Source organism: Eurosta solidaginis, chromosome 4 (genome assembly GCF_040869045.1).
Source record: "Eurosta solidaginis isolate ZX-2024a chromosome 4, ASM4086904v1, whole genome shotgun sequence".
Lineage (NCBI taxonomy): Eukaryota > Metazoa > Arthropoda > Insecta > Diptera > Tephritidae > Eurosta > Eurosta solidaginis.
The window spans coordinates 181,170,701-181,185,518 of NC_090322.1; the positions used below are offsets into that span (position 1 = coordinate 181,170,701).

General features: G+C 38.5%; 2 protein-coding genes across 3 annotated transcripts in view; both read left to right on the top strand.

The window, feature by feature from the left end:
- Positions 1-3,156: 3,156 nt before the first annotated feature.
- On the top strand, positions 3,157-4,671 carry geminin (geminin DNA replication inhibitor). Of its 2 annotated transcripts, XM_067784078.1 has the most exons (3): positions 3,158-3,375; positions 3,617-3,732; positions 3,873-4,671. In XM_067784078.1, the coding sequence occupies exons 1-3, from the start codon at positions 3,316-3,318 to the stop codon at positions 4,366-4,368; spliced, it is 672 nt and encodes a 223-aa protein (XP_067640179.1). In that variant the 5' UTR covers positions 3,158-3,315; the 3' UTR covers positions 4,369-4,671. The 2 variants fall into 2 exon arrangements, with proteins under 2 accessions (XP_067640180.1, XP_067640179.1); XM_067784079.1 differs by lacking the exon at positions 3,617-3,732 and having other exon boundaries at positions 3,157-3,375.
- Positions 4,672-4,904: 233 nt separating this feature from the next.
- LOC137250735 (probable ATP-dependent DNA helicase HFM1) overlaps positions 4,905-14,818 on the top strand; it is a 173,356-nt gene continuing 163,442 nt past the window's right edge. The window contains exons 1-6 of the mRNA XM_067784064.1: positions 4,905-5,068; positions 5,150-5,819; positions 5,884-6,028; positions 13,712-13,830; positions 13,917-14,109; positions 14,270-14,395. Of these exons, the coding sequence (XP_067640165.1) occupies positions 4,927-5,068; positions 5,150-5,819; positions 5,884-6,028; positions 13,712-13,830; positions 13,917-14,109; positions 14,270-14,395 (1,395 nt within the window). The 5' untranslated portion in view covers positions 4,905-4,926. The remainder of the gene's footprint in view (positions 5,069-5,149; positions 5,820-5,883; positions 6,029-13,711; positions 13,831-13,916; positions 14,110-14,269; positions 14,396-14,818) is intronic.

Here is a 14,818-nt window from a genome sequence, read left to right on the forward strand (position 1 = left end):
CAAAAAGTTAATTATATGCCTGTCAGCGTAAAAAAACTACAGCAGCTGTCACAAACAGCGGTCCGGCGATGGAAATGAAAAGTCCCACAGACGGACAAACACACCCTCTGCTCTTGGCTCCTATAGCATGTGTTACAAACTTTTATTCTCATGTACTCTAGTTCCCGGTTTCATAAGCTCTTGGTTCTTGAAAGGTGCACGGTGTAGCTACTAGCTAGTGACGCAGAAATTTCTAAATTTTTACTTTGAATTGCTTTCCCAATATTTACAATTTTAATTTTCAGAAAACGTTTCGTTCTCGTCTAACGACAATTTACACACACACACAATAGCCATTTTGAAATGACTTCATATTACAGAGATGCTCGCAATAGGGCTAAAAATATTATGGTACTAACAGATACAATATGTCGCCTGGCGGACAACACCGCAACTGTGTTTATTTCAATGATAAAGGGCCAATTAAACTTCCTTAACCCTAACGCCATAGTCGTAACCATACCCATATCCATAATCATCTCCGAATACATTGATAAGGTCGGTACGATCAGTTGTTTTATCTGGTTATGGTTTTATGGTTATAAGTCACCATTAATTGGCTCTTAAACGACAGATAGACAACGTAGTAGTCAGTTGTCACATCCGTCATACATTGACAATCTTCTACATTTGAAGTTCGTCAGCCATTTCACATAACTTACACTTTATATTTTTGTCATTTTGTGTATGATTCTGTGAAAAGTTGGTGTGCAAAATTACGCAATGCTCTTAGTTGACAAGCTGTTATTATTTTTATAAGAGGTTCCATAATTTTATAGCTAAAGAAAAGTATTTGTGTCATTCTTTATGTGCCTCAGTTTAAACCACGTCCGTGCTGCCAACGGAAAATGGCATATGTCGTGACGGTTTGTATCTGCAGAGCTCACTATCCCTTTCCGTCGTTTTGGCGTTAAGTAGCTGGCTATGATCCTCGGTCGGGCACAGAGTACTAAGTTTTTTGTGGTAGCGGACAAATTTTTCACTACCACTAAAAACTAGTGTAGCAAAAATTGTCAGATGGCGCTAGTCTTAATCGATTTGCCGTTCCCCGAAAAAATTCTAAGTATCCCACGCATGTATATTGTAACGAATTTTGGGGAATTGCGCTTATTCCAAACCTTCTGTTAACGTTCGAATCGCTAAACTGTTGAATAAATAACTCCAATATTCAATAATACAAAATGGTCTTTATTAGACTACTTTGAGTGTACTTAACAATAACTTTTAACTTCACAACCAGTAGCGTGTTTAAATCGAAACTGATTAGTCATGCCTTTTATACTCTCGGTTTGCTCGTTCGCCCATTTCTCCTAACGTCTAGTAATTTCACGAACTTCATGCTTGATTACCAGCCATATACATGTATATTTGTAGTTTGTAGCCATATGCGTGTGTATATTTGAGTACTTTACTTCGGCTGATGATTACATGCGTTTGCGAGTATATCTCCGCTGCCTTGTATGCATGTGTATAAACAAAGATTATCGAAAATAAAGATGTTGCAGGGACGAAAAATCATGTGAAGCAAGCTTCACAAAATTCTAGTAGGTCACATTCACCACTTACCACAGCAGAATTTGTTAAACTACCACTGTCTGTATTTGTTATTTAACAATTATTTGTACACTTTTTATTCAGCTAATGTGTTCAGAATTTTAACTTCTACTCCCTAAAACTCTTATCAGTGTATTTCTGTGCTTAAATTATGTTAAAAATTGTGTTAAAGTTTTTGGTGCTGCTTTTCACCGAAGTTTGCGCCTGCAACATCTTTATTTTCAATAATCTTTGGTATAAATTATAATTGATTTGTTTACGTACATATATGTGGGTGCTTAGTATCGGCTCAGTGATGCTAGTATCGCTTAGTGATACTAATATTCGTCACAATATGTTGTATATGGTCGAAACTCGTGCGTTAAGAAAAAACGTCGTGCATTTTTTAAGGTTCATGCACATTTTACGGCGCGACATGTAGCGACACGTTACGACAAAATATTCGCGGCATTTTTGCCTAGTTGGAACTTGGTCGTGTCGTGTAGTACGACTGTCGCTAGATGTGCATGGCTCCATAAGAATACATCCAAATATATTTTGTCGCTACCACCGTGGTGTGATGGTAGCGTGCTCCGCCTGCCACACCGTATGCTCTGCGTTCACACCCCAGACAAAGCAACATCAAAATTTTAGAAATAAAGTTTTTCCATTAGTAGAAAAATTTTCTATGCGGGGTCGCCCCTCGGCAGTGTTTGGCAAGCGCTCTGGGTGTATTTCTGCCATGAAAAGCTCCCAGTGAAAACTCATCTGCCTTGCAAATGCCGTTCGGAGTCGCCATAAAACATGTAGGTCCCGTTCGGCAAATTTGTAGGGAAAATCAAGAGGAGCACGACGCAAATTGGAAGAGAAGCTCGGCCTTATATCTCCTTGGAGTTTATCGCGCCTTACATTTATTTTTATGTCGCGTCGTATATTGTGCATGAACCTTTAAAGCACGGCACATTACGCTGCATAACACGTAGCGGCAGCGGCGCCTCACAGAGCGACATTTTGGCAATTCACATTAAGCGGCAATCGAGCGACACATTGCGGCAAAAGTTTGTGTTTATTTTTGTTTGCAAAATGGACGACACAGTTTTTGAAGCTGTAATTATTTCATTTTTGTGCGAAGAAGAAGAAAGGAAAAGAAAAGGTTGTGTCTATGGGTCCAAGACATCTCATCCGCAAGATATTAGGAAGGAGAGTTCCACACTATTTTGCTCAGATTGAAAAAAGATGGGCAAAATTCTTTGCATGTTTTCTTATGAGCCAATTCACACCTAGCGGCAGCAACACTGCGCGACATTTCCCAACGCGGCTTTTTTGCCTAGTTGATCAAATTTGCCGCGCTGTGCCGGGTCGCGCTGTGCTGCTGACGCTAGGTGTGAATTGCCTCATAAGAATACATGCAATGAATATTTTATAGTGCAGTGCAGTGCTGCGTAGTGCAGCCTAATGTGGCCTTACCTTTAAGGTTGGATTGTAAAATAGGGAATGCGCCGTCACGACAACGCAATTCGGCGAAAGTTTGCGCTTTCATGCAACCATGTCTCCAACCATAGCCAAGTTCAAGTAATTAAAAGTTTGGCGCTTTAATTTGACATTTACAAAGAAAAGCAATGGAGTAATTTCATTTAACCAGAGTCGTTTGGAAACTGATTTGTTATTTAGAAAACAATTAAAAAGTGCATTTCCCGCCTTTAAATAACTTTAACCAAGTTTTGTTTATTACAAATCGATAAAATGTCTAATGTCTCCACGCAAAAAGTGTTCATCCAAATTGAAACGGCCGCCGAACAACAGGTACGGGTTTGTGAAAGCACGCCAATTCACAACGAAAGCCTACTAAACCAAGCGACGCTTTTTGTTTATTTTAACTTCATTAACAGCCATTGTTCTATCATAATAAGTAATTTTACACTAATATATGTACATATTTTCTGTTTTTTTAATTTTTTCGGTTGCGGTGCACATTTTATTTGTTATGGCTCATGTTACATCGCTTGCTGCATTCTATTACCATTTACTCATAAATGTTACATAGGAGAATTTGAAGAATCAGCGCAAGACGTTTAAGGTGCTACAGCAAAGTGGAATTGCCACAGATAAAGAAAATTTGGCTGGCCGCCCCCAAATTGACAAACTGAGCCGCCTCAAAGCGTAAGTTGCCTGTTTCTTGGTTCTACTTTAAATAGTGGTAATTCACTGCATGCTCAAATATATTTATGATTTTAGTCAAGCGTAACATAAAAATTCTTCGCTTTCTGCTTATATATATAATAAAATTGTCTATATTGCAGTGCAACTGAAGTCACGTTGGCTACCACCGACTTCCCTAAACGCAAGAAAGTAGATAGGCGTGCATCCGAAACACAGACAAGCACCCAGAAAAAAGTTGAGAAGGCTACAATAACAGCTGAAGATCTTACAAGCGAAGAAAAACCAGGTGAATTATATTGGGAGCGTTTGGCCGAGAAGCGACGTGAGGCACTAGAAGAAACCCTTACAGAAAATCAACGTTTGCACGAGCGTATTGAAGGTTTGGAGGCTGAGTTGAATACATCTCGCCAAATGTTAGAAGAAGCGCGTAATTTAGTAGAAGTATTAACAGAAATGTTGAATGAAAATGAGGCTGAACGTGAAATCGAAAGTGATGGAGCTGCAGGCGTTGGTGGTGAACAGGCTGGCAATATACTAGATGTTGATGACAACAGCAGTACTACCAAATCAAGTATTGAACAACCATTGCTAGCTTCAAATGAACTTAATAAGTTGGAAAATCCACTTACACCGTAATATAAATGTCGAAAACACAATATATGCAGGATAAAGGCGAGGTAATATGGAAGACAGCAAACGGCTTATTTTTTCTTATATTTTATCATAGACATATATGCATAATTATTACTGTCTTAAATACTATGCTAGTTTATTTAAATACTTTTTTGTGTATTAAAACTGTTTATATCGGCAAGAACGCTCCATGTGGCAAAGACGACGGTAGCGCTATTGCTTAATATTGGGGTTCCAGTGCAGTCTCGATAAGTAAACACCAACAAATATAAAAATGCACATGCATTTACTGCCACCTTATTTGTAGATTAAAAAAAAAAAAAACTTTCAACTGTTTAAATAATTGATCTTATTTTGTATGTTATTCCGATTTTAATTACGGATATGAAAATAATAGTTGCCTACTCTATATTTTTATTAGCAACTAGAAGCACCAAATACAAATAATGTAGTAATTGGAAGATTGAAATAAAGAAATGTTCGTTAGAAATTAAATTTGTTTTCGTAATTATCGTTTAACAGTGGTGAAACAATTCAACGCGCTAGTTTCTGTTTTCCGGCATGCAATTGCACATATTGTCGCGTTGCCAACCACATTTTCTATCCCACGCTTCCGTTTACAGCTATGTAATTGACATTTCCGTTCAGTTATTCGTTTCTCATCCCTTAATTCACATGGATTTGAAATCGTTTGAGGAAATTCGTATCCTTTTTTAAAATAAAATTCAATATCACAACTTTTACTTAGGCTGGTTTTCTTTAAAATTTCTTTTTTTACATTCAGCACCACCATTTTGCCGAATATTCGAGCATTATCCAGCGTTCAATGCTGTACAATCTGCTTTGCTCAATGTATTGTTACATACTAACAAATCTGTGGTGCTTAGTGCACCCACAGGTTCCGGTAAAACAGTAGCGTTCGAATTGGCCATAGTGCGCTTGTTACTCGAACAACAGCAAGCTCAAAACATTTCACAGCTAACACCAAAAGCCGTTTATGTTGCACCAATAAAAGCACTTTGCTCCGAGCGATTTGCAGATTGGAAGCTACGTTTCGAAGTCGTTGGCATACAATGTTTACTTATAACGGGTGATAGTGAATTGGATGAGCTATCGCGTCTACGTGATGCACAAGTCATTATAACTACTCCAGAGAAATGGGATTCGTTGACACGCCATTGGCGTGATTGTAGTGATGCCGTAAGCTCTGTACGTCTCTTGCTAATTGATGAAGTACATTTGTTGAATGAAGATGTACGTGGGCCAGTTTTGGAAGCGATTGTATCGCGCATGCATACCATTGCACTCGACACAATAGACAAGGTATTGCGTATTGTTGTTGCATCAGCTACAATACCAAATGTATCGGATATAACACGTTGGATAGCGGGCTTTGGGTCTAACCACAAACACTGTAACAAGCGTATAAGTGATGAACATGTAACACAATTGGTGTAAGATATTTCCACTTCTGTGTTCAATGTTCAAAACCTTGAAAAATATTTTTTTACCTTTCAGGTTTTCAGATTCAGATCGTCCTGTGCCTTTAGAGAAGCTTGTTATAGGATTTAACTCCTGCCTTCGTGGATTTAAATTTGATCTTAGTCTAAATTACAAATTGATGGAAATATTACGCAAATATTCTGAGTGTAAAGCGACTTTGGTAAGCAATAAATTTTTATTGGTAATGTTGTTGTTGTTGTTGTAGCAATGCTCGCCCCACCTAATAGCCGCGACCGATCACAAATTGTCATCAATATCCTCTAACGGGAGTCCAAGGAAACTTGCCGTTTCAACAGGGGTGGACCATAAGGAAAGGGGTGTTAGAGGCGTTGGTTCCACATTACAATTGAAGAGATGGTTGGTGTCATGTGGGGACACATTGCAAGCGGGGCATACATTTTGTATGTCGGGGTTGATTCTGGATAGGTAAGAGTTTAACCTGTTACAGTATCCAGAACGAAGTTGAGCAAGAGTGACACGCGTTTCCCTGGGGAGTATGCGTTCCTCTTCCGCAAGTTTTGGATAATTTTCTTTAAGTACTGGATTCACCGGGCAATTCCCGGCATAAAGGTCCGACGCCTGTTTATGGAGTTCACCAAGGACCTGCTTGTGTTTTTTCACTTCATACGACTGGGTTCTCAGGTGCCGTATTTCCTCAAAATGACTCCTTAAGCCCCTAGGCGGTGCTGGTTCATCAATCAGATGTCTGTTGGGATGCCCAGGTTTCTGGGTATTCAACAGGAACTGTTTGGTCAGCATCTCATTTCTCTCCCTGATGGGGAGTATTCTCGCCTCATTATGCAGATGGTGTTCTGGGGACATAAGAAGATAACCCGTGGCGATTCTGAGAGCAGTATTTTGGCAGGCCTGTAGTTTCTTCCAGTGGGTGATTTTTAGGCTTGGCGACCATATGGGTGACGCGTAGCACGTAATCGGCTGGCTAATTGCTTTGTATGTAGTCATGAGCGTTTCTTTTTTTTTCCCCAAGTACTGCCAGCGAGGGATTTGAGGATTTTGTTACGGCTCTGAATTCTCGGAACAATTGCGGCTGCGTTTTAATTTAATTTTATTGGTAATCTCATTCCATCATTTAAAGTACAATTAAAAAGTATGTCCCCGAATCTATTGTCTTTCCCAATCCTATGATCGTAGCATAGCGAAGGTATGTTCTGGCTGTGGGTCTGAAGATTCCAGCTCTGATCCCCTCTTGTTTTTTCGAGCCATATGCATACTCTTTATTCCTGACTGCAGTTCTGCCTTGTTTCTCAAAGCCTACCTGTTTGGTGATGTTTACACTCGAAAGTTAAGCAATTGGGACCTTCTCACTCAAGCCATGCATGCTACGTCATGTTATCACCTTACATCGGTTGTTGATGTTTTAGTGATAAGGAGTGTTATCGATGTTGCTGGTCCTTTGCCGAAAATAGATCCGGCACGCTCCGGTAACCAGCACCATTAAGGTACTAGCCCGACAATCTCGGGAACGATTAAGTTTGACTACATGGAACCTTCTAGGCCATACCGTCCTCCCAGCCCCTAGATCCATTAGGAATTTAATTTAATTTAATTTATTTCTTATTACGGCTGTTTAGGCCTAAAAATTAAACTACTAAGTACAATTCATTATTATATCATTTATTTCTATTGAATATGCTGTTGGAATGCCATGTGATTCCGATCAGCATATTTACTGGCGTGACAAGCGGACGAGTCTGGGAGCCAGTCATTTAAGGAAGGTTGGAAAGGACGCGTTTCCAATCCTCCAGGGCTCCCAGCTTAAGGCAACAAAATTTGGAACTTATATTTTTCAATTATATTTGTATTTTAAGCTGTCGGAATGTATTGGTCTCCGATCAACACAGCTAAACATGTCTTTGGATGTTGGAAATTGAAAATAAAGTGTACCCAATCACCCCTCAACTTTGTTTAGTAAAGACGCTGTCGGAATGCATGAAGATTCCGATCAGCACAGCTCAAAATATAATGGGAGGTTGAAAAGGGCGTGTTTCCAATCCCCCCTGCTCCAACTTTTGTTTGACCTTATTTTGGTTACACATCATATAATTTTATTGTTATATTAATGCTGTCGGAATGCGAGTGATTCCGATCAGCAACAGTAAATATAGGCTGAAAATACCGAATTCCAGCGAAATTTGTTGTTGGAACTGTCTGGAGTTACAGGTGGCGACTGATTTTCCTTTCCTTAGGGCCGGGTGCATTGTATTTTGCTGCTACCAATATTACCATTCCCTTTTCGCGCTCCAGTATCGGTATATGTTAGTTAGTTAGTTTTTTAATTATGGGGGCTTAAAGCCTAATTCAAGATACAAATAGCTACTATTTTATCTTATAGGTAGAGTTTTACAAAATTCATATAATTTTGCCTTAAAAACTAAGATTTCATTGCAGTTTTTAATTTCCAATGGGAGCTCGTTGCAAGCCTTTAGGCCTTTGTAAAAAATGTTTTGCTTATCTATTTCTGTTCGAAAAAATGGCAATTTAAAATTATGTTATTTCTAGTTGTTGTTGTTGTTGTTGTAGCGATAAGGTTGCTCCCCGAAGGCTTTGGGGAGTGTTATCGATGTGATGGTCCTTTGCCGGATACAGATCCGGTACGCTCCGGTACCACAGCAACATTAAGGTGCTAGCCCGACCATCTCGGGAACGATTTATGTGGCCACATTAAACCTTCAGGCCATCCCCTCCCTCCCCACCGCCAAGTTCCATGAGGAGCTTGGGGTCGCCAGAGCCTCGTCTGTTAGTGAAACAGGATTCGCCGCGGATAGGTGAGGTTGACAATTGGGTTTGGAGAAGCTATATATTGCGCTGGCAACCTGAAGGGTTGCGCTACACACCCCTTGAATCTGGTATTTTAGTCGCCTCTTACGACAGGCATACCTACCGCGGGTATATTCTACCCCCTTACCCGCTGGGGTATTTATATTGTGTGTTTGCTCCACTAGAACTACGTTACTACTTAAATATTCAGGTACATTTCCATGTTTTATATTAAATATCAATTTCATGGTATGAAAATAAATTTTTTGCTTGACACTCAACCAGTTCAACTTTCTTAACATATCAGCCGTTCTAGCATCTCTACGTTTTTTAAGAATAAACCTCATACATCTATTTTGAAGCTTTTGTAGCTTATCAATTTTTTTGTCCGCTATTATAAATAATATCGATGGGCAATACACAAAATGTGGTTCAATAATAGATTTATAAATAATTATTTTATATTTTTCTTGTATATACTTGCTAGATCTCTGCACAACACCAATCTTTTTCGCGACCTTCGCAACTGTGTAGTTTATATGTTCTTCAAATTTAAGTTTGTTGTCAATTATAATCCCTAAATATTTTATGCTATTAACTTTTTGTATGGTTTCATTATTTATTTTTAGCCCACTTAAGTCCTCATCATTAATATTTTTTCTTGTTATATATTTTTCTTGTTATATATATTTGGTTTTGTTTATATTAAGCTTTAGCCTATTCGCACATAGCCATGTGTATAAATTGTTGAGATCATTTTGCATTTTTAATACCGCAGTAGTAATATTATTGTCACTGATCATAAGTAATGCATCATCCGCAAATAGTTTGATATCACAGTCTTGTATCGCATTAACTATATCATTTATATATATTAGGAACAATATTGGTGCCAGGACCGAGCCTTGTGGTAAGCCTATGGGCACTTCCAATACATCAGATATCGCTGTTTTTATAACTGTTCGCTGTTTCCTATGTTTTAGATAACTGCGGAACCAAGCAAGCTCTATGTCTTTAATACCAATTTGTTGAAGTTTCTTGATAAGGATTTCCCTTCTAAGGATGCTCTTCTAAGGTCAAGAAAGACAGCAACCACCACCTTCTTATCATTTAGATCATCTTTCCACTCCGATATCACAAAGTTAAGAGCTGTTTCACACTAATGTTTTTTCCTAAAACCCGACTGTTGATTGACAAGTATTTTGTTTGAGTATAGATATTTTACCAATTGATTCTTAACATAAACTTCAAGGATTTTAGCGTCACTTGGTAAGGTGTTTATGGGTCTATGCTCTTCTGGCTGTATTGTCTTTTTAATTTTTTCAACTGGAATCACCGTTGACATTTTCCACTTTTCTGGTACAATACCATCTTCCAAACTGCTATTAATTATTTGGGCATAGAAAAACCCTGTATACACTATACGAGTCCTTCATTACGCCATCGGACAGAATGTTCCTGCCACCTATTTTGTATTTAAACTCTTGCAGGATTTTTATAACTTCATCAGTCGTTATTTTAGGAAAAAATAAAACAAAAAAAAAAAACTTTATCTTATTGGAAGGGTTTTACAATGCTCCAATAAACTTTTTTTTTAAAGTATTGAAGTTATTACTACTTTTTATGTGATTAGGAAGTTCATTGAAATATTTCAGGCCCTTATAAAATATATTTTGCTTGTCCACTTCTGTTTTGAAAAGAGGTAATCTAAAATTATTGTTTTCTCTGATTACGTATGAATGTGCATCATTTACATATCTAAGCTTTTTGCTGAAGTATGTTGGTAATTTACCGTGCTTAATATTAAATACAAATTTCATACTGTGGTAGAATATGAGCTGTTTTATACTCAACCAGTTTAGTGCTTCTATCATGTTATTAATGGGAGTATCATACCTCATGTTTAATATAAATCTCATAGCTTTATTTTGCATAACTTGTAGCTTATCTACCTGAGTTACATTGGCCATAAAGAATATTGTGGGACAATATATGAAATGCGGATCTATGATGGATTTATACACTTTCAGTTTGTATTTTCTACTGATAAATTTGAATGACCTCTTCCAAAAACCAATTTTCTTGCCTATTTTGGCAACTATATAATCAATATGATCATTAAATTTTAATTTATTATCAATCTGAAGCCCTAAGTACTTGAAAGTTTTAACTTCGATAATGTTTGAGTTCATTATTTTTAGCTCGATATTACAAGATTCCTTATTCATCGCTCTAGATATGACCATAAAATGGGTTTTATTAACATTAAGTTTAAGCTTATTGTTACAAAGCCACCTGTATAGGGTGTTCAAGTCTTCCTGCATTTTGCTCCTAGCTAACATGATATCAATTTCACTTACTTCGAGCAATGCGTCATCCGCAAACAGCCTTATTTTACTATGTTTTAGCGCCGAAGATATATCATTTATATATATGTTAAATAGGACCGGTGTCAAAACCGATCCTTGTGGCAATCCAATTCCTGTCAATATCTCATCCGAGACAACCGTTTCAATGGCTGTTTTTTGTCTTCGGTTACCTAAAAAGCTCTGAAACCACTGCAGCTCGTTGCCCCTAATTCATTATATTTATTTCTGTCTATTGTTTCAAATGCTCTCTTTAAGTCGATAAAAACCGCAAGTATACTTTTCTTTTGATTTAGTTCTTCTTTCCAACTCGATATTACATAATTTGAAGCCGTTTCACAAGAGTGGCCTTCTCTGAAACCGGATTGTTCTTTAATTAGTATTTTATTTATTTCCAAGTGACTTATGAGCTGATCTTTTACTACTGTTTCTAGAATTTTTTCGATATTCGGCAACGTGTTGATCGGTCTCAGATCTTCTGCCTTTAATGAATTTTTTACCTTCTTTATTGGCACTATTGTTGATATTTTCCATGCGTCGGGCACTATTCCCTCTACTAATGATTTATTTATGATATCCGCATAGAAATGTCCCATGTATGACACCGAATCCTTAATTACTCCTTCTGATAGTAAATTTGTTCATTCGATTTTATTTTTTAACCTTTTAGCTACCAATATGACATCATCAACCGTAACTTCTTGGAATTTCACACATGTGCTAACCGTGTATTGCAATTCGGGGTCGCCAGAGCCTCGGCTGTTAAAGAATGGTTTCGCCACGGGTAGGTGAGGTTGACAATTGGGTTGGATAAGCTATAAATTGCGCAGACAACCCATTTGAATAAATTTGGTAGTTTAGTCGCGGGTTCATTCTAAGCCCCCTAACCCGCTGGGGACCTTAAATCGGTTGATCCCTCCTTTGCGATATTCAACAGAGCTCGTTTATTCGATTACTCTATTGGTACCTGTAGTTGGATTAGGTCGAGGTTTGCCGCCAACGGTTACTGTAGTGTTTTATAAAACACGTTTTGTCAGAGATGTCGTTCAATAAAATGAGAAACCGTCCGCATAAAACTGGTATCGGAAAGTATCGAAAGAATTAGGCGGAGCCCATCCTATACTAGACTCCACAAAAAAAGACGCTCCTTGCCGACAATTCTTCGTAGTATTGATCAGAGCTGCGCCCTTTGCTTGTCTTTTCGCATGCACCTTCCATTCACATTAACGATTCATATATATATATTGGAATCTTACATCAATTTTTCAAAAACTGTCTAGGAATGCACATTTCAGCTACCATTGTGTCTCAGGTGTCTCCGTTTTGTAGGCCGGAAGTAGTGAGATTGACCAAACGACAATGTTTAAGATCCCTTAAAAGCTAGAAATTTGGTTGGGGTCGTTTTACGACCAACGGCGATGTTTCCCACCTTCTAGGTTAGGTTGAACTGGCCGGTTAATAAGAACCTCACATAGACTGAATGTGTCCATAGTGTTACCAGAGTTTGTTTGACGACCAAACGGAAGAACCTCAATCAAGTACTGGGACTTAGCAAATAATAGAAGTTTTTCGGGGCCTAACTTAATTGCTGCTTCGAGATCTGGCATCGGCCGGGCGATCGCAGGACACGAACGCAGAATGTACTCAACCGTTTCTTCCTGCAGCTCGCACTTCCTACACCTGCTGTTACAGGCGGGGCCTAACTTATAAGTATGTGACGCCAGAAAGTAGTGCCATCGTGAGCATTAAGTCTTCTCTCTTCAGAGATATGAGCCGCTTTGTCAGTCTGATATCGTAGCCCTTGCACATGATCTTAGAAATTTGACAAATGGGGTCACACTGAAATGACAGTCCTTGGTCGGGAAAAATCCCGAGTCGCTCCGGTACATAGAACCGACTGCCTTGGGAAGCGCAGAAATTATGCAGTCCCTCGGTTTTGTCCACGCCTTTCCCGCTTGATGGATCATATGCAACTCCTGTCTCTTTTTAATTTCTCCCATAGGGATTGGGACGTCTATCGTGGTTTCAGCGAGTGTTGCACCCTCCTTTGCCAACTCATCACCCTTTTCATTACCTTTTATCCCTTCATGACCGTAAACCCAGTATAGATGTATGGTCCGGCTTGAGCGAAGTTTTTCCAATGCTTCCTTGCATCCCAGAACACATCTTGATGAAGTACTGTCTGCCGTTTGCCTTAATCCCCGCCTGACTATCAATATATATGTATATTGACTCGACCGAAGATTAAGCACGCTTTCTCCAGAATTTCTACTGCTTTCTTCACGGCTATAATTTCCGCTTGAAAGACGCTGCAGTAATCTGGCAACCTGTCGGATTTACTTCTTTCTGGATCGACACAGTAAACAGCAGACCCGACCCCTTCCATTATTTGGAACCATCCGTATACACATGTATAATATTTCTGCTATTTCTGGCATTAACCCTACGGCTTAAGATCTCTTTCGAAGCTCCGACACGATATTAGACGGCGCTATATTGCTATGGCCATATGGCCTGCACTCAAGCTGCCCCGCGGCCTTAAGCCTAACACCATTAGGCCAGTAGGCGGGATGTGTAGAATGGCGTGCAATTCTGCTATCGGGGTAGTTTTTAGGGCTCCCGTTATGGTAATCATTGATACTTCTAACTTACTGAGGAATTTTTCGGCTTAACTTTTTCTTTATCTACTTTTTTAACAGATCTTCTGCAGTAGTCGAAAATCGGCTGAAATGGCAGCAAATGTCTTAGAGCACAATGTTACTACACATTTCGCATTGAGTGATCAACAGAAGGCAAACCTTGCACAACTAGCACAGAAGTGAGTACGAAATCTTCATAATAAAATCGTTTAAGTAATTGTACAATTTAAAATCTATCTAATTTTGTCTATGTGCCGCATATTAGCTTGAATGATAGTAAACTACGCAAATTGATTGCACATGGCATCGCTTTTCATCATGCTGGCATGACTTTAAGTGATCGCAACTTAATTGAGGCAAACTTTCGTCAGGGAAACATAATGGTTTTACTTTGCACCAACACTTTAGCAATGGGGGTCAATTTACCAGCACATCTTGTTGTAATTAAGTCAACTGAAGTACGTACTATGGTATTTAATTCTTTATTGGAGCTTCTATCCAAACGTCTCTTTTAAGCCAGCTTAGTAAAAAACATGTTTTATTAACAGCTTAATGTGCATACATTTATACTTATATTAAGGCAATTTAATGACCCACAACTATTATTGTATATTTCAGTATTACCACTTTGGCAAAATGGTGGAATATCCCGAGAGTACTTTGCTCCAAATGATCGGACGTGCTGGTCGCCCACAATATGATACCAAGGGAGTTGCTGTTATTTTAACACATAAAAGAAATGCGGTAAGTTTGCCATTTAGTAGAGTAATTCATGAAAACAAACAAATGCCTCGCAAACAAAAGCTTAGTAACATTGGGTTAATAGCATTGATTTTATAAGCGCGCGCCTATAAGTATTCCAAACAATTAGGATTAAAAACATATAGAATTAGAATGTACCTAATGGTGTATAAAGGAATAGTAACAAAAAGGCAACACTTAGAGACCTATTGCATAGCGAGCAGCGGGGCATATGGCTGAGTGGATAAAAGCATCTGACTTTACGCTAGTATAAAGTATGAATGCTGGAGATTTTGAGTTCGATACTCAGCTCCCGAAAAGCTAGCTGATGGAAAAGTGAAATTCAGAAACATGTCCTAGTAACTAACGCCGTTTGTAAACTTTGTAATTTTTTTCTAACATAAATAACAAAAAGATTAACGTAAC

Coding starts and splice junctions, on each gene's coding strand:
- geminin (XM_067784078.1), top strand. CDS start 3,316: ATGTCTAATGTCTCCACGCAAAAAGTGTTCATCCAAATTGAAACGGCC. Junction 3,376..3,616: donor AAACGGCCGCCGAACAACAG/GTACGGGTTTGT, acceptor AATGTTACATAG/GAGAATTTGAAGAATCAGCG. Junction 3,733..3,872: donor AAACTGAGCCGCCTCAAAGC/GTAAGTTGCCTG, acceptor TCTATATTGCAG/TGCAACTGAAGTCACGTTGG.